Genomic DNA, 26018 nt, shown 5'->3' on the forward strand with positions numbered 1-26018 from the left:
TGAGAAAACGAACAGTACTTATATAGTTTTTACCTCTTGTTAACAGCCGTCGAACTGATCTGAATCAGATGTCCAACTGAACCAAACTGAACCGTCTCCAGACGTTACGCCGGAAGTGATCTCTCTGCGTCTACGTCACGCAATTGTTTACACTGAGATTTTGGAGAATCTCCGTGCCAGTTTAAAAGGCTGCATTGCAAATCCTCGTCACCAGAAAAGTCCAAAAATAGATCGTAAAAGGAAACGTGACCAGAGATTACAAAAAAACACAAGTTAATGTCTGGATAGCTTTTTCCAGGTAATAGAGCTAATGCAGGAGAAAGAGTTCAAAAGAGATGCTGAAGTCCTGCTTTCTTCTCGACAGGTAAGGCAATGTTACAGTCTTAATTTACAAGCTTTTTTTCATTGTTTGGTTGTGTACTTTATTATATAGACAGATGAACATTTATAGTTAAAAGTTGATTATGATATCTAATGCACATAGGCTACTTGATAAAATATAACGGATAAAGAAGGCTTAACTACTTATTACAATAGTTCATGTTTTTCACAATCAGTAATTCATACTGTGATATTAGTTCATTCATTGTGTCAGGTTGCTGTTTGTTTGAAATAACAAACCTGTTCACCTGAAGGAACACTCCAGGAAGTGCTAATCCTGTCATAGCTTTTTGGTACATAATAGTTACCGTAGATGCAACGCGTATTTCAAAGCAAGGCGGTGGAGAGCACAATTCGTCTGAATGCAAAATCCATTTTAACCGCTAGATGGCAGTAGGGTTGGGTATCGAGAATCGAGTATCGATTGGAACCGAGACCAACTTTTTGTTTTTCCCGGAATCGTTCAAAAGTTAAAATTTCGATTCCTAGTTTCGATATTCACAGTCCGCCGAGCGGAAGAAGAAACCACCACGCGAGTCGAACATGAGTAGCTTACGTTGGCGATCCAAAGTGTGGCTTCACTTTTCTAAAAAAAAACAAAATCTCGGCAAAATGCAAAATTTTTGACAAAAGGAGTATTTTTACAGAAGGAGTATTTCCTTCAGAAAGGATTATTTCCTTCAGAAAGGCCGTTGGTTAGCAAGGTTAGCTAAACTTTTTTGACCCTGCCTCTTAAAAGAATCGGAATCGAGAATCGTTAGGAACCGGAATCGAAACAAGGAATTGGAATCGGAATCAGAATCGTTCAAATTCAAACGATACCCAACCCTAGATGGCAGCAATTCTTACACATAGTCCCTTTAAGCAAAGTGGTGAAGACTTGTGCATCTCTCACGGGCTGGGGTGTGCTATTCGAAGGCAGAAAATTGAGAGGAGTTTAGTCTCCTGTACTTAGGGAGAAGCCCAAACATTTTCTAGAGCTACTGACAGTGAGACACTTTGAGCATTTTCTCAAAAATCATCATGTAGGCCTATTGGTCAGCACAGACAATACAACGATGTGATATGTGATAGCCTACATAAATCATCAGGGTGGAGTGCGTTCTCACAAGCTTCACACGCTAGCGAAATAACTGATTATGTGGAGCAGCAGCAGGATCCTCCTGTGATTATGCGTGATAATTGGAACCCAAACTTCATCAGTTGACATCTTGGAGTCAGAGAAAAGCAAAATGTAATGCAGTTTAATTAGAATTAATAGTATGGAAATAGAAACATAATAGTATAGATATGCATTTAATGCATCTTATGCCAAAAAAAAAAAATAATAATAATAAGTTTCTTGATCTCGAAATAACATTAAAGTCCCTGTAAAGGCAAAAAAATTATAAAAATTAATACATTTATTCTAAAATAAATAAATAAATCAAAAATCAAAATTATAAATGTTAGAAATGTATTGCTAAAACATATTACAAAGACTGTAAACTGTAAAGTATTGAATTGTTAAGTTAGACCGTTAAACAGTTTTTCACCATTGCTATTTTCCTGATTTTTTTAGGGGGCGGGGGCAGGGCTAAAACAGGGCTCGATGACGCACTGGAGCCCATTAGCTCATGGACATGTCCCAAGTTACTGTCAGTAGGCCTTCTATTGGTTACTACAGCCTACAGTTTGCTAGCTAGCTATGCCTTCGACACAGAAATGCGTAGGCTACTACCTGGATGCAATCATGTACAAAACAGATTGGTGTCTATATTTAAATTTCCTAAAATCGATCACATCAAGAAGAGGTGGATTAATTTGTGAAGAGCCAACCTTGATGGAGAGCTGAGGATCAACACCCGCCTCTGTAGTGATAATTTTATATGGAATAGTTTTATAAACTTTCGTCTGAGACAACTGGGATTCACTGATAATCCGCTGTCACTGGTGAATGGAGCTGAACCGGCCCAAACAGACTATCTCCCGCCTCGGCCTTCATCCACCCGTCCTGAAAGCATTGTCACTTAAAGAGCCTCTATCATAGCATTTGAAATGTTCCTATTTTTGTTTGAGGAGTTTCCAAAAACAGTTTAACATGCATGCAAGGATAAAAAACACTTTATTTGTCTTATAATAAGCATTTATTTTTAACTGATTTGCTCACCGACTCCCAAATGATTCGTACAACGACTCATTTTTCCAAACCACTCCTTTGCGTGACGCTAATCGGCGGTGATTGGTCTGATGACAGACCCAGTCAGTTATTGTTTGTTAGCATAATGAAACATTGATAAAGCACTGCAGTACTACAAGACGCTCTATTCTTTATGACAACTCCAATAACAGTGACAAACATTTCACATATTTAAAAAAAATTGACATTGGAGAACTAGAAGCTGCGCTGAGCGTAACTTACACACACACATACTGCCTCACGCCCGACGCAACAAAACCGTTCAAAACCCATAAAAGCAACAATTATTAATAATACTTAGGTTGTGATTCAAAGGAGGAAGCTGATCCATATACACTGGGTAAGTAAGATACTGAGCCCTCCTTCAGGAACAACTGCTTGTGAATCCACATTTGAATTCATTTATGTTTTTGAACTAATGTTATTCGTCAATAAAATGATGAGAACACAATCGGGCTTTACTGTTGTGGTATCGTTGCAAATATGAACTCTAACCACCGATTCTTCACATGCTCGTCCCTGGTAAATGAAAACAAAGTGGCTGAACTATCTTTGCATTGTAGAACAGCGTCTTCTCGACATGATGCTATGATGAAGTATTTGAATGTGTAGACTTCAAGTTTACACTTCCATCTGCGCGCGCAGTAACTGGGCGGCCAGTATGTATCTACGTCACTACGAACCAGCTAACGACTTGTTTCAAAAACAATTCATTTCATAGACTCAAAGTCGACTCTCACTTTTGAAAGACAATAATTTTATATACGGTGCACTTTCAGATATAAATCTTTGCAGGATGTTTTCATTCCCTTAGAGCTATATTCCACACCATAAGAACAGTCATTTTCAAAAATCCATGATAGGGGCTCTTTAATATCACCATTGGCAGCTTTCCCACGAGTGGGCGTGGTTTCAGCCCAGCCAGTGGACACGCCCCCAGCATTTGAGAGCAGAGAATAATGCAAATTTTTTCAAGATTTTGAAAGCTTATTTATGTACTTACCGGGTTTTTTTATCATTCAAATTTGGCTGGGTGGCCAAACACATTTTCTCTGTGGTGTAACAAACTCAGAACCGCTCAGACTTTACAGGGACTTAAAAAAAAATGCATGGCTCTTATGAGCCTCCGTACACCGTTGCCCCGGATGAGCAGCGTCAATGAGAGCGCCTGCGCAGTCCTCAAATCTACACATCATACGGCTTGTCAACACGTAACAGCTGAGTCCTCTTTGGATGTTATACAGATTAGCTCTTTTGGCTAGCAGTACATTCACTTAAAGACGCACTCATTTAAACTCCCAGCTCAGCTTCATTCACAGGCCTGCTCAGTTATGAACATGACGCCGTTTTTAGCGAGTTTTATTTATTTGGCATTGTTATGCAGTTGGATAAGATGTGATAATGACACAGAAGAGGACGAGCACGCTAAACACACATACACGGTGGAGATGTTCAATGATGCCGTCTCTACTGCTCCACACTTCGTCATGTTCTACGCGCCCTGGTAAAACTGTACACCTTCATCAAACATTTCCATTATATTCAGATGTACATTAAGTGATACATATATTGAGATCAGTGTTGTTAGTTATGGGTTGAATTGCTGCAATGTTTGAAGTGGCTAAATCCATTAGCCACTTTAATCTGGTCTCATTTAAAAAAAAAATGGAATGAAGTGGATTTAAAGTTTCTAATGCACGTTCATATAAATACAAAGCACAGCTTGTATTATATTAGAGGGATGTTGATGTTAATGGACTTTGGTGAAAAGTTTAAATTCCTGCAGTCATAAAGTTTTAGTGTAACGTGGCAGAGCAAGAACAGCCGTGACATAGACATCACTTCCTCCTCATCCTCTTACCAAAAAAAAAAAAGTAACATGGAGATTTAAAAATGTGCATTGGTAGTACTAGGGTTTAATTTTGGATAGTACTATGATGAATACAATGTTGTCGTTTTTAGTTATTTTTGGGACTTTTCCATGATTTAAATATCACTAACAAAAACACCTCATTTATTTTTTGCGTTTTTGTGGGGTCATGTATGGTAGGTAGGTAGTCCCATTGAATTATTTAAAGTACTTAGGAGTACTATGTAAATTTTATCTTGCATGTGTTTGATACCATTGTAAATGTATAGGTACTGTTATACTCTCACTTTACCAGCATTAATCATGTTAATACCATACTGTAATAGTTACAAAATTAATTAATGTTTACTTATTACCCACAAGCTTGGCTGTTGCATAACTTTAAAATGCTTTCATGAACTAAATGTATTATTAGGGCTCCAATTGGAAGGAACTACTAAATAATATTCCTTGATTTTAGTAACATTCTATGCTCTTGATGTTCTGTACTTTGTGTACTTTTAAATTGTAATTTTTTTTATTACCTTGAAAATGATTCACACGCAAGACAATTCCCTTTTACTTGACCACTGAACTTAACTTTAGCAAATTTAAAAAGTTACTTTAGTTAGTTATGGCCCATTGCTCTCTTATGCTGTGAAACCTTTTTTTAATATGTGATGGAATAATATGTAATGTAGTATGCTATAAGTGTTTAATTGTGTTTGTGCAGGTGTGGTCACTGTCAGAGGCTGCAGGGAACGTGGAATGAGTTGGCAGAGAAGTATAACAGTATGGAGGATCCTCCAGTGTATGTTGTGAAAGTCGACTGCACAAAAGACACTAAGTTTTGCTCCAGTGAACATGGAATCCGTGGATACCCAACGTAAGCGATATTGCTCCTTACAGTACTGTATGTTATTACACATCATGGTCCCCAAACAAAAAAAGACACATTTTGAGATGTCACATGCACAGAATGAGAGTAAAAAATATTCAGATGTTGTGTAGGCTAGTGTACTTTGAACTTTACACTGAACAGCCGAATTATGACACGTTTGACTTATTTTTAGAGCTATTTTACAGCAGAATTGAATTCTGTTTGCAATGCATGGGTCATTATTCCCTCGTTGTACTCTGCTGTTAAAGGGTTAGTTCAGCCAAAAATAAAAGTTGTCATCAATATCTTTTTGATAAAATCCGAGAGCTTTCTGTCCCTCCATTAACAGCGACTTAATTTTGTTGAGATTGTAAAACTAATCCAAATGAATCAATTGGCTGAGTCCACATTTTCTGAAGAGACACATTTATATGATGAGCAGATTGAATTGATGAGCAGGCTTTTATCCACATATTAACATTCTCACATATCGGTTATGGTAAACGGAAGCTCAAGCGTGTTCGCTTGACGTGCGAGAACCAACGATGTTCATGTCTGTTACACAGCGCGTTTGAGCTTCCTCAAAAACCAATGAGGTTTGTTCTCACTCGTCAAGCCAAGTTCGATTGAGCTTCTGTTCATGTTCACTGATCAATGTTATTTATAGCTTTATTAATGTCATTTATAGCTTTAAAAAATGATCTGCATTGAATGAAGCACTTTATAAAGGTGACGTGACTTGACTAGTGTGTGTGTGTGTGTGTGTGTAAGAAGTTTATATGGATGATTTATAATCACCTGACTTGACTGTCATGTGCTTCAGGTAAAAGTTTAAATATGGTTTGATTTAATCATTGACTGACTAACTTTGTTGTGTTTCAGCCTAAAGCTGTTTAAACCTGAGCAGGAGGCTGTGAAGTATCAGGGTCCAAGAGACCTGCAGGCCCTGGAGAGCTGGATGCTGAAAACCGTGCAGGAGGAACCTGAAGTAAGATTACTAAACTGATTCAATTTGTAACAGATTTAACTTTTTAAAGACACCTGGCGTGAGTACTGGACAATAACCTCTCCCTTCCAGCAACCTGTCACTTACAAGATCGCTGCAATAGCAAATTATGACGATCCAAATAATTCCCAATGGATAAAATCAAATCTCGCCCTTTTTTTTAGAATAGGAAATTACTTTTTCCACTCAGTGTAATGCTGACTTTAAAAGCACTTTGTGTAGTTCTTGGTCTAGGTGAAAAGGCCTGTTCACAACATGGACGATAACTATATAGAGAGATAATTCTTTTTTTTTTTATGGCAGGGGGCAGATTGATCTGTATGACAGACATCTATGTTGAACATGACCATAACACGCATTACTGCAGGTAGATAGAGACACAAGAGAGACAAACAAACAGATCTTCAGGATCAAGTAGCACTTTGAGATTTCGTTGAAATGTAAAGTGCACTATAAATAAAATGTACTATTATTATCTTCATGAACACCTACACAATACTGAATCATGCATTATTTAGGACCTTATGGGCTAAAATCTTTCTAAATATAAAAGAATAGCAGAGTCCACACCACAGCTATAACCATAATGGCATAGAGAAACAATACTTTTGGGATTCCTTTTGGAATTTTTTTGAATGATAAGAATAGCCAATAAGAATCCATCCTGCGTTTAAGGGATACTGCACTCTTTTTGTAAATAGGCTCATTTTACAACTCCCCCAGAGGTAAACAGTTGGGTTTTACCGTTTTCCAGTGCATTCAGCCGATTTTCTGATATTTAGAAGAATATCAGTAACCAGACAGTTTCTGGTCTCATTGACTTCCATATACTATGGAAGTCAATGAGACCAGAAACTGTCTGGTTACTGAAATTCTTCTAAATATCAGAAAATCTGCTGAATGGATTAGAAAACGGTAAAACTCAACTGTTTAACTCTGGGGGAGTTGTAAAATGAGCCTATTTCCAAAAAAAGGGGAGTATCCCTTTAAGGAGCTTGAGCATTTAAAGCGGCAGATGACATAACTGCAGAACGATTGTAAAAGAGGTCAACTAGTAAGAGCTGTTCGAGTGAACCTCACTCCCCTGGCCAAAGAGGTGCGCTAGAGGCAGAGATGTTCACAAGTCATTTTTTGGAAGTCCAAGTCTCAAGTCTTTCAGCTCGAGTCCAAGTCTCAAGTCTTTGAGGGGCAAGCTCAAGTCAAGTCTCAAGTCTTTTGCCATGAGTCCAAGTCTCAAGTCTTAAATTATTAGGCATTGTCTAATTAAATATGTGCGAAAAAAACGAAATCTGAGTAGCCTATTAGATAAAGCCAGGTTTAAAATAATTTTTTCATTGTGTTCACATACAGTAATAGATGGGGAAAAAATAGATAGAATAAAAAATAGCCTTAAATAGATTTGCGTTATGTTACATAAATCAAGCTAGGAATAATATATTTACAAATCCATCTGTAATAGTCTTCATAATAAAACTAGATACAAGACTGGACAGTTTGGTGTATTGGGTTTGGTGTATAGGTGCTACTGAAGTGGAGATTTCAGACTTGGAGTTTAAGAGAAAAGTCATTTTGAGAAAATGCAAAACAGCATCTAAAGATTTCCATCAGGCCAATGAGATTGCTCATTCAGAGTTAAATCCCCCCTTTTTACTTCCGCGATTGGTTGCTGATTAAAAGGAAATGACCATATTTGGATCCGACAACATTGAACTGGGGGGGGGGGGGGGGGCGTTTTCTAACGATGTCTGTGATGACGGTGCAGATCGCAGAGCAGCGAGATGATTTACAATGCCAACTTTTGTTGAATTTATGAGAAATCTACAGACGCAAAGTCAATGGAGACGGTTGGATTGTTTTCCCCCCGCTGTGGGCGTGGCCTAAATACGCTCTGTCTCATGCACAGTATGACAAAGGGCGGGGGACATGCAGCTTATCATACGCTTCCCCAACGTTTGCGCCAATAAAAGAAAATAGAAATACATTAAAATTAATTTAGATTTAAAAAGCAATAATTACATAAACAAGTTGCTGACAAGTCTTTTGGGTCGAGTCGCAAGTCAAGTCTGAAGTCTTTTGGGTCGAGTCACGAGTCAAGTCTGAAGTCAGCTGTTTGTGTGACTCAAGTGCAACTCGAGTCCGAGTTTCAAACTCGAGTCCCCATCTCTGGCTAGAGGCTGTGGTCTTTAGCATCCTTGTTAGCGTGCCCATCTCGCATGATGGAAACGCTGGTTTGAATCCCACTCAGTCTGCTGGTGTGGATGCTAATAGTTATTGTTGTAGTTATCTTTATTGTTTTTTGTTGTTGTTGTTGTGAACGGGCCTTAATTCTAAACTGTCACAATATTGCAACACTTGTTCTTATTTTGTCTTTCACCCCAGGAGCCCCAGAGTGAACCCGAGCCACCCAAAGTCCCTGAACCCAAACAGGGCCTGTATGAACTCACAGCCAATAACTTCAAAGCACACATCGCTAAAGGTAGTAGCACACTGTCAGTCTTTATGTACACTATTTAAGAAAATATTATATAGTAAGAATATATCCTTGCAGTTGAATTACATAGTGATATGTCTTACAGTATTAAATTGGTGGTTAATGGGATAGTTCACCCAAAAAATGTTTAACTGTTACAATTTCGTTCATAGCACAAAAATATATTTTTTTAAAATTCCAATTAATCCATTCATTGATAGACAAAAAAAAAAAATATATATGATTCCAGCTTTTTCGGAATATCAAATGTGTGTTCTTGATGTAAAAAAAGCAAAACAATTAGGTTTGTTCTCGCATGTGACACTGTTGCGTGCTTGAAATATGTAAACAGGATGATTGCGCAACATTTAAGTGAGATACAACTGTTGCCATGAGAAACAACCAAGAATCAGAAAAAAATAATATTAAATACGTTTTAATTCAAAAGGTGCAAATGATGTTACAAAACACATTATTAATGTAAAAGAAAGACAAATAATCAGAGAACCAAGAAAACAAGTGTCGCCAAATCAGTGAAATAAGCAAAACATAATTCCGATAACTATTAAAAGGGGGGTTGATTGCGATTTCACTTTTTTCATTTTACATAGTGTGTAATGTTGCTGTTGGTGCATGAACAGTATCTGCAAAGTTGCAGCGCTGAAAGTTCAGTGTAAGCAGAGATATCGTCTTTTAAAAATCAAGAAGCATATTGCCTACAAAAACGACTCGATTGGGACTATAGCTGGGTTTTAGACGTCACTAACCCACACATTTGAATCAACCCCTCCCTCCGGAAAATGCAAAAAAGGCATCACCCAGCTGTCAGGCCTTCTGTGTTCAGCCTTCCCACGGACGCTGTACTTCGTAACAATGGATACAATTTATTTTTGATTATGTTCCTGAAAATGACGATCGTAATTTAGCTCTCTGTGCTGCGCATATTATGGAAGACAGCTTCCAGAATCTCCACAAGTTCAATGCCGGATTCAACAAGAAACTGTTACTAAAACATGAAGCAGTTCCAATTTTAAAAGCAGTGGCAGCAGTGTTGGGCCACAACCTGTAAGTACGCTAAGACTTCATCATTTTAAATGTATTTGCATGTATAATTCCAGACGTAGCCTTGTGTTTTATTTTTCTTCAAATGCCAGCACTGGCTTTATAGCCACTAGGCTACTAGTTATGATATTTTGTGTCTACGACAAACGCGTACAAACATTATGGACCTGAATTTTGTATAAGTACTAATGTTTTAAATGTATTTTTCATGTATATATGCTTTATGACGTTATTTTCGATTTGATCAAGAACGTAAACTAATGCCAACGCTGTTTGTGAATAACGTTAGTAGCCAGTCAGTTGCTATTTTTGCCAGTCAGACGCTATTGTGTTAAACAAACGTGTATAAAGTTATGTAGCAAATTATCATTCAGAAACGTTTTGTAAGAGCCGTGTGTGGTGAGGTTCTGCTTGCCTCTCTTCATCGCCGCTTTCTCGGTCTGATTCTGCCTCATTCTGATACTGCAGTTCGACACCATTATTTACATCTTGACCGGAGCGCAGGGACGTTTGGCCCATAAAGGTAATGGGCGTTAACGGACAACGTGAGTGACACTTTACCCAATCACCACGCACCAGCCCAAACTAACCAATCTGAGCCCACTGCCTGTTTCTGAGGGAGTGGTTTCATAGACTCAGGAAGTCAACTGGTCGTTCAGGGGACAGAGGAGAGCGCGGCTTACAATAAAGGTGAAGTTTACGAAAAATAAGACTTTTTAAAAAAGAAAAACCACGAATAGATGTAATGTTGCACCCCCATAAACAGAATCATGCATAGAAAAAAAGCAGTAAACCACCCCTTTAAACCCAAACCGCTAAAACTACCTACCAAAAGAAAAATGCAGAAACAAACCCGAAATCTTCAGCGTATATCATGCCTTAAATGAACTGCGCTGACTAAAACAGAAAAGATAACCCTAACTAACAAAAACAATGCTATCTACTAGGGCTGGGTAATAAATATCGATTTCTCGATATTAATCGATTTCCATTTTTACGAACTGTTATCGATTCTCAAGAATCGATTAGTCATCCTGTTTCATTTGAATGAATGGGACATTGTATCGCGGCTGCGCGCATCCAAAAATCGCAATAATCTTTGTCCTTTGTTACTATTGATATGAAACAAAGTCTCAATTTTCAAATTACGTCCATTTTCTTTAGAAATTCAAAAACATAAATAGTGTTTTGTGGCGTGAGATCGCTCTGGCGCAGCTCAAGAGAAGCAGCAGCGCTGATCTCACTTCCGGGTTAATAATACCAGTTACAGCACAAAATTAACAAATGAGCATCTGAAAGTGTGCTAAAAGATAGAGTACAACTTATCGAAATCCATATCATGTCACATTGATTCGCTCAATCAGCGTTTCAACTGTGGAAAGACGTCAGTTAAACAGCTTGTAATCAATGTCATGTATCGTCATATTTACCTCAGAAAACGCACAAACTCGTCAGTCAGCTAGAAAAAATAACTCTAGAGAGGAGCATTTTGCTAAATATATACACCATATTACATATGCATTATAATCTTAATGTTCTTCAATATTTAATGCATATTTGAATAAATCTGGCAAGTTTTTAATGACAGACACCATTTAAATGTTTATATTTCATATAATCTTCTTATTATAAAAATAAATAAAAGTGTCATTTAAGTGTTTGTATAGCTACAAAACAGTTCATTATTACCTTCATATTAGACTAATGAAGCCTAGTAGGCTACAACTAGACTCCCATAGTTTACAGCATATAAGAGATTTGATTCCCTTGAGAAAAATTGCCATTTATTGTAACTGATATCCAAAATAATCGATATTGAATTGAATCGTAATCGAATCGAATTGTGAAATTTGTCTCAATACCCAGCCCTACTATCTACCATTGTTTTTCAAGATGGACCTCTAAAGGCCAACAATCAGTAGAATACGAAATCAAGAAACAAATGAAAATCAAGTCAAAATCCTAAGTGGTTAGCTTCTACCTACAACACACCACGTTTGAATCAGATTATCTGCGTACAACACAGGGATCAGTCACATGCACACACCAGCACTTAATACTAGTTTGGAGTGATCTAGCGCTGAAACAGTGCATTCTCTCAGAACAGTACAATAATAGATCAGCAACAACAAACCCGAAGGTGTGTTGATTTCGAAACCACTGCATAAACAAACATTAATGTGATCATGGTTGAATTGATATTTTAATGTTGAATGAGATCAGTGGGGCCTTTTAACCTGCCAGGCAGGGGATTTGTCGAATGTTGTTATTTATGATGCACAGCTGTATTTTCCAATGATCATAACATAAGAATAATTTATGACAACAAATAAAAAACAAAAGCCCAAAAGAGAAAATACAAAAACACAAGTGGAACAACACGCATGTATGTTTGATCTTCGTTTGGCCATATTTGATGTGGTTATGTATGTAATTTGATTTAATGTTTATATGTGAATTTAAGTTCAATTTAAATCCGTTAGAAAGCAATGCGTATCTCTTCACAAGACTAGGAATAAACTGATTAATATGTATTTGTTTTTGATTTTTTTTTTTTTTGTTTGTTTTGTTTTTTTGGTGGCCTGGACTTTCCACTGAGGTGCAGAAACCTCTTAGGTTACATAACTATCATTTTAAGTTGTGTTTCAAATATTAACTAACATTTAGTTTTATGGGTTTGGAATGACATGAGGGTGAGACAATTATGATATAATTTTCATTTTGGTGGAAGTTTCATGATACCACTAAGTTGTATCTACTTTTACTAAAGATAAATAATGGGTGTATTAAATTATGTAAAGGTATTTTTGCATTTCGTCTCTACTTCCCTTTCAAAGCCTGAAAAGGTAATCCGTGTATCTGTGTGTATATACAGTTTGTTGTTGATTATCTTTTCTGATCTGCTTGTATGTTTAAAAAAAGGTTATCCAGTAATTAAACAACTGGTGGAAGCACTCTCTTTTTTAGTATTTAAAATGTAGCCTGTTTTGATGATGCAAATTAGATAAAATGATAAGTGTTTCTTATACAATTTTAATTAATTAACATAATATATATATATTTTAACATTATGAATGGGTTTAGCAGGAAATAGCAAATTTTTTTCATAGTTTAATTTCAAAATCATCAGGATATCAATAGCCCTTGTGTTCTTCCCATAATTTTCTCTTTATGTCAATTACTCTTGTAGTAGAGGTGAATTGTTTCAGTTTCAGCCCTTTTCTCACCCCTTATTATGCTACATGTTCTGTCCGTTTGCCAAATAGCTGATTCCTGTTTTGAGGAGAGGCAGGAAATGATGCCGTTGCTTTGACAGAACTGTTTATGTTTCCCACTTTCAGATGTTGGAAGCACATGTAAAAGATGTTGCATAAACCTAATGTGGTGCTCACCAAGTTTTTCCTTTACATCTTTATTTATTGTGCAGTCATTTGTGTAATGCTTAAATCAATATACTTCCACATTCAGAACTGTACTGTGTATACGTTATGCATTTCAGTTGAAATATAGCTCTAACGTCATATGGTGCTGGGTGGCAATGACTGTTGAGTAGGGTGGGTATCATTTCGAGTTTGTAACCCTGTCGTTGTCCTCGGCAGGTTCTCACTTTGTGAAGTTTTATGCACCATGGTGTGGGCACTGCAAAGCCATGGCTCCAACATGGGAACAGCTCGCCACCAGCTTTGAGCATTCAGACAGTGTCAAGATCGGCAAGGTGAGAGGCCGTCATGGTTTCTCTCTTCATTTTCCACATTGTAAATTTTCGGATTATTTATCAAATTTTTTTTTTTTTTTTTTGCTTTCTAAAGGTGGATTGCACACAGCATTATGAAGTGTGCTCAGAAAATCAGGTCCGTGGTTATCCCACGCTGCTCTTCTTCAGTGATGGAGAGAAGGTACGGACCTCTAGCGTAGCAACATTTTTTAAGATGGATATTAAAGGAGTAGTTCACTTTTGAAAAAACATTTTTGCTGATAATTTACTCACCCCCATGTCATCCAAGATGTCCACGTCTTTCTTTCTTCATTCGAAAAGAAATTAAGGTTTTTGATGAAAACATTCCATGATTGTTCTCCATATAATGCACTTCAGTGGGAACCAAACGGTTCAAGGTCCAAAAGACACTTTCAGTACAAAATGCAAACTGTTCAAAGGGCTTTAAACGATTGCACATGATGAATAAGGGTCTCATCAAGCGAAACGATCGACCTTTTGTGTGTTGAATGATGTTTAACACACAAAAGAGTGGTTATCAGGTCATCGAGGCCTCGTCCTGCTTGCCACAACCCTGATTTAGGGTTTTAGTAAGTTATAATAAACAAGAAAATGAAATCGAATTTTGCAGCCCTAGTGTTGTATTGAAGCATCCATTGTAGCATATAGTGTCGCAAAGCCCCGTTCGCCTTGATGTATTCATGACCTGTTTAATCTTTGAAGGAACTTTGCTTGCTCTCCTGTACCCATTCATGGTCCCAGAGTGGCTAAACATCCTGTGGCTCTGCTTGCTAATGTAACCATTTCCCAAACTCGCTCTATAGGCCTAATGGTTTGAGAATCAGACTGGTAACCCGAAGGTTGCGGGTTCGATTATTTAAAAACCTGCAGGAAATGACTGGGGTGCCCTTGAGCAAGGCATCTAATCCCCAAAAACTTCCCGGGAGTCACAGTAAAATGGCTGCCCACTGCTCCGGTGTGTTTGTCCACGGCTTGCAGGATGTGTGCGTCCACTTCTCACTACTCCTAATGTGTGTGCTCTAACTTGGATGGATTAAATGCAGAGGGCAAATTCTGAGTATGGGTTACCATACTTGCCCTTCATGTGTCGCTTTCACTGATAGGTTGAAATGTAAAGAGATTGACAGATCTATACAGACCGCTCTTAATGTTTTGATTGTTTACACTTTGGGGGAGATAAACCTATAAATGTAATTCTAATAAAGAACAACAAAATGGGTTAAGGGAATGTATTTTAACAAAAATCTTGAAAGTAAAATGTAAAAGTTTTTACTAAATTGACCCTTTGATCTAGCCTGGATGCCAGCCCGAACTCCGCCCACAACATTTTTTGGATGGGGAAGTTCGGTCTGGACTCGATCCATTGAGGAGTAATTATGATCGGTTCAGAAATCATCGGGCCAATCAAATTGCCAGGGCGGGCTTTATACGATGATTGACAGGTGGTCTTCAGTAACGTAATCCTCATGTCATCAAAGTGCGCTTGTCAAAGATGACTGCAGCTGGAGAATTGAGATGTATAGACTAAAAAAAAATCGACTGTGCATTCATTTTAATAGACAAATAGAGAACTGCAATCAAGGCATTTGTCGATCGGAAAGATATTTTTTGGCGATTCGGGAAAAGTGTAACTTATCAGCTGGCTCTGACGGTCGTTAAGAAGATGGGACGTAATGAAAAGCCTGTGGTTGTTGTGGTTTCTCCTTTGGTGGCACTCATGGAGAAGTAAGTAAAAGAAGTAACACTCGTTATTTAACTTCTAAATTAAATAAAGTTACGCTACGTTCTGTATTTGAAAACTGCGCTATGCAAAGGAGTTGACTTATGCGTTGCTCTGATTGGTTGGTAGGTTTACCGACTATCCAATTGAGTGCAGAGGGGTTTTTTTTGTCCTGGTTCGGTTACGACACGCCTCATAATCACGAAGTCAGGCTACCTTTGATCAATTTAATGCATATAAAAAAATCTTACAGATCTCAAATATTAATTTATTTCTACGATCTCTATGATTTTCACCTATGATTTTCATCCCATAGGCTTGTGTTGGGGTTGCCCAATCCATATTTAGAGACCAGAATGTCAAATATCACTTGGCAATGCCTGCAAAACCATGATAAAATATGCAATTACTGTTTACACCAAACAATAATGGTAAGCTGTGCACATGTACGTTTTCAGGTCGATCAGTACAGAGGGAAGCGCGATCTGGACTCGTTTAAAGAGTTTGTGGATAATCAAGTGAAAGCTGCTGAATCTAAAGATGAACCTGTGATTAAGGAGGAGCAGGGTGAAGAAATCCCTCCCAGCGCTGCACCTGAAGAACAAGAGGTGAGTGTCTGTTTAAGTTTTCACACAATACGTGTTTTGTTTGCAAATTTCCTGCTTGGCACCATAGAGATTTCATTCGTTTGTATGTGCGGGCAGATGTTTGAACAGCAAGCTGCAGACTTTGGCCCGTAGACACAAATCTGCATCTTGAAACCGAGGTAGTAATTATGGGCAGAGCAGCTATTTCCTCTTGCTGATGCAAATGTGCATATGTGCGTGCGCTTGGGTTGGTGGGCTGGACTGGAGGGGGTGGGCGGGGAACTTAAAGAGCTGTTATTTTGTTTTGTTAATTGGCTTTCCTGTCTAAGCTTGTCTTTTATAAAGGGATTCTGGCTGGCTGGAATTGTTGGATGGCTAAAGAACGTCCCTCAAGAGCTGCATCATAGATATTTTTTCAGATTGAGGATAATTTTTAAAGATTGTAAAACGTTAGACTTGCTGATGCCTTTGAGATGAGACCTTGCTCTTAAACGGTGTTCAGAACTGGTGTTGTAATTAAGGAAACTAGCCAGTTTCCCAGAGAGGTAGTTAAACTTCAGCAGGATATGATAACCTGTGGAGATTCTCTAGGCATTATGCTATGAGCAGGGGCACGTTCAAGTTCAAAACGGTGTGCAACGTTTTGCTACGGTTTCCTAGTTGAACGTCATGTTTCCAGGAAACGGTGTGCACCGGGGTTTGAGATGTTTTCTCTCGTTTGGTGGGTGTGTCAGAACTGCAATCCAATCAGCAGCAACATGTATATAAAGCACGCGGTATTAAAGTGAACTCGCACAATGGGTTAAGGAAAATAATTTACAAATGTGTTCACTGCAGATCGCTATATGCCACAACTGAGGATATTAGAAGATATGTTTGTCAACATCAACATGTTGTTGTTTATTATATTTTTTAGCTTCATTGCAAGTGTATGACATTTGGTATCCACAAGTTTCCGAGGGGCGCTCCTGTAAAAAAATAAAGTGGGTGAAACTTCCGGTGAGGCGGCGAAAGTAGCATTCCAATGGTATTTTGTGTGTTAGTTAGCGAAGAGGCTAGCTGTTTTTCGGACAATTATTTTACTATTTAAAGACGCAAATCTTTATGAGAGATGTCGTTACGGAGCTCAGGGACAACATGTGCTGTTCGCGGTTGTATGTATAGCCGGACTAAACTAATTTAGTGGCTTAAACGGGATTGTTTTGAACATTAGCTGAAAACGAAAACTAATTTAGTGGCTTAAACGGGATTGTTTTGAACATTAGCTGAAAACGAAATCAGAGTGATTCTGCCAACGACTGTAGTTTCCATCACCTCCCAAAAGACGACGAATCTTCCTGTGTACATTTGTTTAAATTCTTAATGTTCTATAAACTCTATCAGCATTTGTTTGGCTGTTCTCTACTGATGTTGTGCCTAAACTCAGGATCAAAGCCTGTGTTGACAGAATACCAAATGTGCCAGTTAATGTATTCAAGCAGCACATTCATTTATAATTTTTAATAAACTCCAAAGCACAATGACTAAGTGTGTATTTTTTATTTTAATTGTTTGTCAGCTCGCACAACTGTCTGTCACCATGCCTTGATGAGTATTGATTATTAATAATGTTATTATAATACTCCCAATCAACTACTGCGGAGGTAAAGGTACTGTTATTTCACCCTTTTGAATTTGGTTGAGGTTGTGTTCCCACATCGTTAGCTAGTTTGGATCGCTATAACTTGAATGACTGTCAACTGTTGAAATGAACGAGTGTCAAGCATGTCAAATCGTGCTTTGTTTACTTCCAACCGGAAGTCGCGCCCACTTTTGACGCAAGGCCTCATGGGGCGTAGGAAACTTGTGGATAGAAAAAAAAATTGTAAGTGTTTTTCCTAAAAATGAGAAAGAAAATAGGTTATTAAAACATTATGAAATACAAATAAAGTTAGTGTGTGAGGCTAAACAGAATGTGTTTTAGTCTGAATTAGGTAAGATGTGTGCTTTCAGTTTCCACAAATCCCTTCACTTGATTGGGATGTTCTCTTGTGTTCTGGGCGGCAAGTGCAGTTACTGTAACATCGGATATATATTTTGTAATATTAAACACATATTTATACCGACTTCATCAGGCTCCGTAAATTCTTCACAAAGAACACAGAGAATGGCCTTATCGGGCTCCATAGTTGCAACTCTTGCGTCATCAGAACAGGGTGTTCAACGCATCACCGTTTCTATTTAAAAAACGTTGTGCAATGTTTTGTCCGGGCTGAATGCTGAATACATTTTACACCATGTATAGGAATACGTGCACTAAAACATTTTCATTTTGTTTCTCTCAGTCTAATGTTCTGGTCTTGACTGAGAGCAACTTTGATGAGACGGTTGCCAAAGGACTCTCCTTCATCAAGTTCTATGCCCCATGGTAAGTGTTGGTAGTAGGGTCTCATTTGACATTTCGACTGGTAATTTATCAGTGGTCTGGTTTAGTGGCAGGTGGGACTTGCTGAAAAATACTTACTTCATACTGTTGTTTGGGATATAAAACCTAAGCAGCATCAGTATTAATATACTAATATATTTGTAATTAAGATTATGAACTATTTTGAAATATTAAGTATTTTCTGTTAAAATATGACGCAAAATATAAACTCAAAGTATACCCAAATAGTAATTTCAAGGTGCTTAAGCTAAACATAAATTAGAAATGCTGCCTTCCCAATTGACTAAAATGTTTTTCATCTAAGTATTTTAATTCACAAAAAAAAAAAAAAAAAAGTTTTTATGCTCGCTTGACTTTGAAAACGAGTTCATGTAGTTCTAATAGGAGATTGGAATGACTAATTGGCTGTTTCCCCATTATGATGTTTTATTTACTATTGGTGTAGGTTGCCAACACCACTGTCATCCACTCGAACAACTTGATGGAAAAGCACCCAATTCCCATTTGTTTGTTTTTTTGCGATCTTGCGAAAAGATTCACTTCATGTGTGGCTTGAATCCCAGTTACTGAATCATTCATTCAAGCCATTTTTTTAGAACATTTATTCAATTACATTGAATTTAATACAATTACATACAATTACAATTACACAATTACAATATTTAATACAATTACATTGTATTTTGTTTAATTGTTTATTCAGAATCGTGATTCCTATTTTTTTTTAAAAAAGAAAAACAAAGCGATTCTTAATTTATCCAGAATCACGCAGCACTAGAAGTGATTTAAATTCCATGTTTTTTTTTGTTTTTTTTTTGTTTTTGGCCATTGAAAATAGTTTTGAAAAAGGCCAAAGCAGTATCAAGTGTATTGATACCAACAGTAAAACATTTGGTACCATAATAGAAATAACAGCTTTCATTGAATGCCATTTGTCAAATGAGGATCAGAACTGGTCCATGGATGAATGGGGACATTGTCAAAAATAGATTCTTAGTGTGTTTCTTAGTCAAAATATCTCAATATTTAGGAATGTCATGATTTCTCGATTAAATTCTAGCACTCTATTTAAACAAAATAAAATATATATATATATATATATATATATATATATATATATATATATATATATATATATATATATCAGTCGCAGTGGCACATTCCACAGACGAGAATCCATGAACCGCATTATTAGAATGATTTCTAAGGCTGCACAATTAAAACCATTTAAAAGCCATACTACAGCGTAGTGCTGTGGTGAATTCCCAAAGACTGATATTCCCTGGGGGTTTAATATATGCACTTTATTTAATGCGGGTAGGAAACTCGGAGCGACTCTGTTCACAGCAAATGCTGCTCCACATGAACTGTTAATATTTACATGCATGAAGCATGTCTCAAACTCCATCTCTGCATATGCTGTGAATTTGGGTTGCTTATAATGTTCATCTGGAAACGCAATCTGCACCATTTCATCAGATTTGTAAAGCAAATCATTCATAAACCGATGCCAACATGGGAGAATTCATCAATCATTTTCTAAACATTCAAACTGTTCATCACGATTTTAAAATAAGTTTAAACCTACGCTCTGAGTTTGCATGTTTTGGTGTCCACATATGCTTGCTCAAGAAATTCTAGTAGCTGTAAGTTGTCAAATATTCCATTTTGAAACTTCACAATTGCTGTTTGTTTAAAATGGAGGTTCCTCTGATTTATTTATTTTTTTTTAGAGACGGATCAAATGTTATCAAAAGACTAAACGTTAAGATTATTTTTAAGCTCTATTGCCAAGCCTTGTGCACTGACAGACATGTATGTGTGTGTATATATTAGCTTGCACGCACATATGAACACAGTGTGCTTCCCTCCCCTATCTGTTCCTCTGATCATCTTGACACTTCCTTAGTAGCTGATCAAAAGATCCGCCTGTCCCTGATTGGCTCTTCCTCTGACGTTCAGCAACTCACGCGATGTGTCTGTGTTTAAGGTGCGGTCACTGCAAGAACCTGGCCCCTACCTGGGAGGATCTATCTAAAAAGGAGTTTCCTGGTCTGTCTGATGTGAAGATTGCTAAAGTGGACTGTACAGTGGAGAGAACACTCTGCAACAGATTCTCTGTGAGTGCCACACATAGTCTGGAACTCAAATTCTGGCCTGCTGGGGGAGGGATTGTGGATGTTTGAGGGATGGGGTCGACATAACTTCATATTAGTGGGTGAAAGTCTTTTTTTGAACGAGGACATTCTTTAGCCAAAAGTTAGTGTGTTTCAAAAGCTAGTGTGTTGTCTTCCAGGAATGGAGATTTTAAAGGGACACTCTTTTTCTGGAAATAGGCTCATTTTACAACTCCCCCAGAGTTAAACTGTTGAGTTTTACCATTATTGAATCTGTTCAGAACCACCTTTAGCTTAGCTAAGCCAACGCATTCTCTTCCTAGGGCGTTATATAGTGACGCTTTTGACAATGCGTATACATCCAACGCACATGACACCCTTTAGCGTCACTATAACGCGCTTCGGTTATGGGTACGTTTATGTCTGGGGTAGGGTAAGGGTTAGACCACTAGGAGGCGCCTTCAGACCCATATATATCTGCGTCTTATATTGACGCTAAAGGGTGCCATGTGCGTTGGATGTATACGCATTGTCAAAAGCGTCAGTATATGACGCCTTGAGATGAGAACGGGCTGGCTTAGCATACATCATTGAGGTGGACAAGACCATTAGCATTTCTCAAAAAAATGGCCAAAGAGTTTCGATATTTTTTCCTATTTAAAACTTCACTCTTCTGTAGTTACATCGTGTACTAAGACCGACAGAAAATGTAAAGTTTCGATTTTCTAGGCTGATATGGATAGGAACTATACTCTCATTCCTGTGTAATAAATCAAGAAACTTGCCATAGAAAATCGCAACTTTACATTTTCCATTGGTCTTAATTCACGATTTAAGATTAAAGGTTTAAATAGGAAAAATATCGACACTCTTTGGTTATTTTTTTTTGAGAAATGCTAATGGTCTTGTCCACTTAAATGATGTATGCTAAGCTATGCTAAAAGTGTTACCGCCAAAACCGGAGATCGGCTGAATGGATTCAATAACGGTAAAGCTCAACAGTTTTACTCTGGGGGAGTTGTAAAATGAGACGTATTCCAAAAATAGTGGAGTATCCCTTTAACAAATGATGCAGGTTTCGGTTCCATTCCATTTAGTGTTGATTTTGTCAGCCATTTTTTAATTTAGTCTTAGTCTTCTCTTAAATGTTCTATTTAGTTTTATATTTGGTCAACCTATTTGGGTTTTTTTTTTAATTGACTAAAAGGCAGGGAATTTAAGTCTAGTTTTAGTTAATAAAAAGTTATGTTTTTAGCAACTGTGTATAATGGTTAATCTGATTATCACAAAATGTCTTTCTTCATTTAATTAGATTTTCAATGAAGAAAATCTTCATTCTCCATTTAGAAAATCTTTGTTTGCACAAAATGTCCTCTCTATTAAAGGCTGCACACATTGGAATAGTATCCCAAAGGAAATCAGAGATAGCCCTTCTTTTGCCTCCTTTAAGAAACAGCTTAAGAGATGGCTGAACAAAAATCAATCATTAATCCATGTCACCCAAGATGTCCATGTCTTTCTTTCTTCAGTCGAAAAGAAATGAAGGTTTTTAATGAAAACATCCTCAACATACAGGATTTTATATAATGGACTTCAATGGACTCCAACAGTTTCAAGGTCCAAATGAGAGTTTCACTGCAGCTTCAAACGACACCAGACGACGAATAAGGGTCTTAAACGAACAAATCAAAATGAACAAATCTTTTTTCGAGTCATTTCAGAAGTCCACTATATGGAGAAAAATTCGTAATGTTTTCATCAAAAACCTTAATTTCTTTTCAACTGAAGAAAGAAAGACATGGATGACATTTTTTTTTTTTTATATTCAAATTCAAATTTGTTTATAAAGCACTGAATAAAAAAACAGAGTTGACCATAGTGCTGTACAGGCAGTAAAACCATAAACAGAAGAATAAAAGAAAAATGTACATCCACATATCTAATTAGGTAATATAGGCTTCATCAATCAACAACATGTATTTATAAAGAGAATAAAAAACACTAGCACCCTTCACGCTCATCTTGATCGAACGCTATCATAAAAAAATAAGTTTTCAACTGACTGAGTGTAGGAAGGTCCCTAATATATAGAGGTAAACTGTTCCATAATTTAGGGGCTGCGACCGCAAATGCGCGATCCCCTCTAGATTTCATCTTTGACCGAGGAACGTCAAGGCGTTTCTGAGAATTTGATCGTAGTGATCTCATCGACTTTTGTTCCTGGATTAGATCTGCAATATAAGATGGGGCTAACCCATGTAGGGATTTGAATACAAAAAGCAACATTTTGAACTGAATCCTAAAAGTGACAGGCAACCAATGTAGTGCTTTTAATACCGGAGTAATATGGTCGAATTTGCGAGTGCCTGTCAACAGTCTTGCAGCCGCATTTTGTACCATCTGAAGTCTATCTAAGACTTTATTTTGGGCACCATAATATAGAGAATTGCAATCATCTATTCTTGAAGTGATAAATGCATGAATTATTTTTTCCAGATTTTTATGGGATAAAAAAGGCTTAATTCTTGAAATCATCCTCAGTTTAAAGAAGCTCGTTTTAGCGATTTCATTTCATCATCCCCAGATTTTTTACATGATGTTTTCTAAACAGGCTCAGAGGACCCAATTTGGTTTCGGATGTGTTTTCAAGGTCAGAGGGACCAAAAACAATCAATTCTGTTTTTGATTCATTTAGGCTCAGGAGATTTGTAGACATCCAAGCCTTAACTTCTTCTAAACATGCCAACAGTCTATCTATGGCAGTCAGTGGTGGAGGAAGTACTGAATCTCAGTACTTAAGTAAAAGTACAAATACCCAGATAAATATTTACTTTAGTAAAAGTAGAAGTAACACAATGACAACCATACTTAAGTAAAAAGTAAAAAGTACTTTATTTTAAATGTACTTAAAGTATTAAAAGTAAAAGTACTTGCATAACAATTTATTATCTTAATATCTATTTTCTAATGATTAATAAAACATTTAATTCTAACTCATTCAACCTAATAGCCTACTCCTATAATGATGTTCAATAATGATGGAAAAAAATGTCACCATTTCTGAAACAAGCTTGCAATTAGGCAATTTCATGCTTATCCTTACTATATGTTAATATGTTTGGCAGTAAACGCGATTAATTTATGGTGTAATTCTGAACCTCTTGGCTTGCCATAATCCTAACCAAACCAAACATATATTACACACGGTGTGTTTCCTATGCTCGTAAAAACAAATTTTCGCGTATGAGTTGCACGATAAACACACTGCGTGTGAGACGCATTTAGTGTGACCGGGTTGATGTATTTTATCTATGGCAACCAAACGTCACTGGTGAGACAAACGTGCAACGAACGGACGGTCAGATTACGTTTTGGCAGGGGAAAAACTGATCAGAAAATGTAACGAAAATGTAACAGAAGTTGTAGAAATGTAGTGGAGTAGAAAGTAGAATAATTGCTGCAAAATGTAACGAAGTAAAAGTGAAAAGTAGGCACTATTTATTGTACTTAAGTAAAGTAAAGATACGTGAAAAATGTACTTAAGTAAAGTAACGAAGTATTTGTACTTCGTTACATTCCACCACTGATGGCAGTGGGGTCATTTGATTTAAGTGGTATATACAGCTGCGTGTCGTCTGCATAACAGTGGAATGACACTCTGTATTTCCGCAAAATTGAGCCCAACGGGAGCATATAGAAAGAAAAAAGAAGGGGTGCTAAAACAGACCCTTGTGGAAGGCCACATGATAAAGGTGTCAAAGCTGATGTGCACTCACCCATACGAACAGAGAAACTTCTATTTAAGAGATAGGACTTAAACCAATTTAAGGCATTGCCAGAAATGCCTATAGTGATCTAATATATATAGTGATCTAATCCTTTAAATTGCTTCCAAAAAATAAGTGGCAACACATGTTGATGGTCCACTTTAGACATTCTACTAACTATACGTTACTTTGCAACTACATCAACATATTCTACTAACCTGAACCCTAAAGGCTAACCCTAACTTAAGTCTACTACAATCTACTAATACCCTGAGAGTTTGTTGACATTGTTTGAAAGTCACTTATAGTAAAATAGTAGACTGTCTGCATTATAAAATGTAAACCCCAAATTAATTGTTAGGGACCATGTACTTGGTGTTCATTTTGTATTGCAAAACTCTTCGTTTCTGGGGCTCTATGCAATTTTTGATGCAGCTTAGAATTACAATAGATTTCTGTAGATTTTTATGTTAATTTTTTTTTTTTTTTTTGAGATGTTTCTTAATAAAACTTGTGAATGTTTTATTGTGGAAGTCTGTTGTGTGAAGATTGACAAAGACAATTCCCAACACTTCCCCAATAATTATTTTCATCTCAGTGCATGTTATTATTTCCATCACACAGGAGTTATGCAAGTGTTTTGGACATACATCACCCAGAAATCTTTTAAAATTCGTTCTCAGTTCTTTTTTTTTTTTTGATTTAACAGTCAGACATACCTACAAACCAACATAGTGCAACATAGTGAGCAATCTTGTAAATCCATAATTCCAGAATTGACAAGAGTGATTTAAGTGTTTGATCTAAGTGTGTATGTGAGCGGGTGTGAGTGTGGGTATGTGTGTGTATGCGTAAACAAACGTTTTATGTCAATTTTTATATTGCATAGAGAACATTTCTAATTGGTTTGAACCATTTCTATCTGTTTTTCTATACTGAATTACATTTGAGTCTACTCTCTTTATTTGTGCCTACAAATCCTGTCTAGGTAGGCAGCTCACCACATTTTTGTAAAGAATGTGCTCCTTTTTTTTTTTTTTTAAATGGATCTCTAAATGTAGTCTAATTGTTGTTAATTTGTTCTCTGTAGGTGCGTGGATACCCAACACTCCTGATGTTTCGGGCTGGGGAACAGGGTGAGGAGCATAATGGAGGGCGGGACTTAGAGAGCTTGCACAGTTTTGTCATGAAGCAAGCAAGAGATGAGCTGTAACAACTCCCTCAATGTATCTCCCACGCTTCATCTACAAAACAACACTATCGTCATTTATTATACTGTCAGAAGGACTGTTTTTACTTCATTTCGGTCCCACACCTGCTGAAGTGAGGACAATCTCTTCCACATGGTAAAATGTGAATGTACATGATTCAATCTCGAGCAGTCGATGAGTTTATTAGCAAAATGCAACCATACACGTTTGATTGTGCCCTTCCTCCTTGAAAGAAACAGTTGTGGGTATGAAAAAGACACCTTTTCAGATCATTACATCGTTTAAGGTGCATATTTTGTACATTTGAGGAAATTAATGTAGCTTAGTTCGTTATGATTATCAACTAAGACTGAAAATGACCTCAGGGAGACCATCTAAAGATGGTCTTCTCAATTCAATGTTAAATAAATACTGTATGATGCACACTTAGAAAAGAGCACTTTCAGTTGGAATTTTAAATGCATTTCTGTTGTGATATTAGGTTCGAATTGGTTTTACTGTTCAGAGGTTAAAATAAAATAAAGGTAGTTTGTTAGTCAGGGTGGGAGACCAGCTTAAATTGGCCAAGATCAAGCTGGTTTGGATGGTTGACCATAATCATCAAACCTGCCCAGTCTAACCAGCTTAA

The 26018-nt window shown here is 37.1% G+C and overlaps 1 protein-coding gene across 1 annotated transcript; it reads left to right on the plus strand.

Moving 5' to 3' along the window:
- Positions 1–3755: 3755 nt before the first annotated feature.
- txndc5 (thioredoxin domain containing 5) lies at positions 3756–25630 on the plus strand. Its single transcript, XM_039666586.2, has 10 exons — positions 3756–4064; positions 5143–5295; positions 6172–6277; positions 8675–8771; positions 13427–13542; positions 13637–13723; positions 15742–15891; positions 18195–18277; positions 20286–20415; positions 25270–25630. Exons 1-10 carry the CDS (start codon positions 3892–3894, stop codon positions 25390–25392), a joined length of 1218 nt encoding a protein of 405 aa, XP_039522520.2. The 5' UTR covers positions 3756–3891; the 3' UTR covers positions 25393–25630.
- The last annotated feature ends 388 nt before the right edge of the window (positions 25631–26018 follow it).

The sequence above is a fragment of the Pimephales promelas genome, chromosome 22 (assembly GCF_988280905.1).
Source record: "Pimephales promelas chromosome 22, fPimPro1.hap1.1, whole genome shotgun sequence".
NCBI classification, from domain to species: domain Eukaryota; kingdom Metazoa; phylum Chordata; class Actinopteri; order Cypriniformes; family Leuciscidae; genus Pimephales; species Pimephales promelas.

What these genes read in the sequence shown, in the direction of transcription:
- txndc5 (XM_039666586.2), top strand. Translation starts at nt 3,892, where the DNA reads ATGAACATGACGCCGTTTTTAGCGAGTTTTATTTATTTGGCATTGTTA. An exon ending in GGAATCCGTGGATACCCAAC is followed by an intron (nt 5,296 to 6,171) that starts GTAAGCGATATT and finishes GTTGTGTTTCAG; the next exon opens with CCTAAAGCTGTTTAAACCTG. An exon ending in ATCAAGTTCTATGCCCCATG is followed by an intron (nt 18,278 to 20,285) that starts GTAAGTGTTGGT and finishes TCTGTGTTTAAG; the next exon opens with GTGCGGTCACTGCAAGAACC.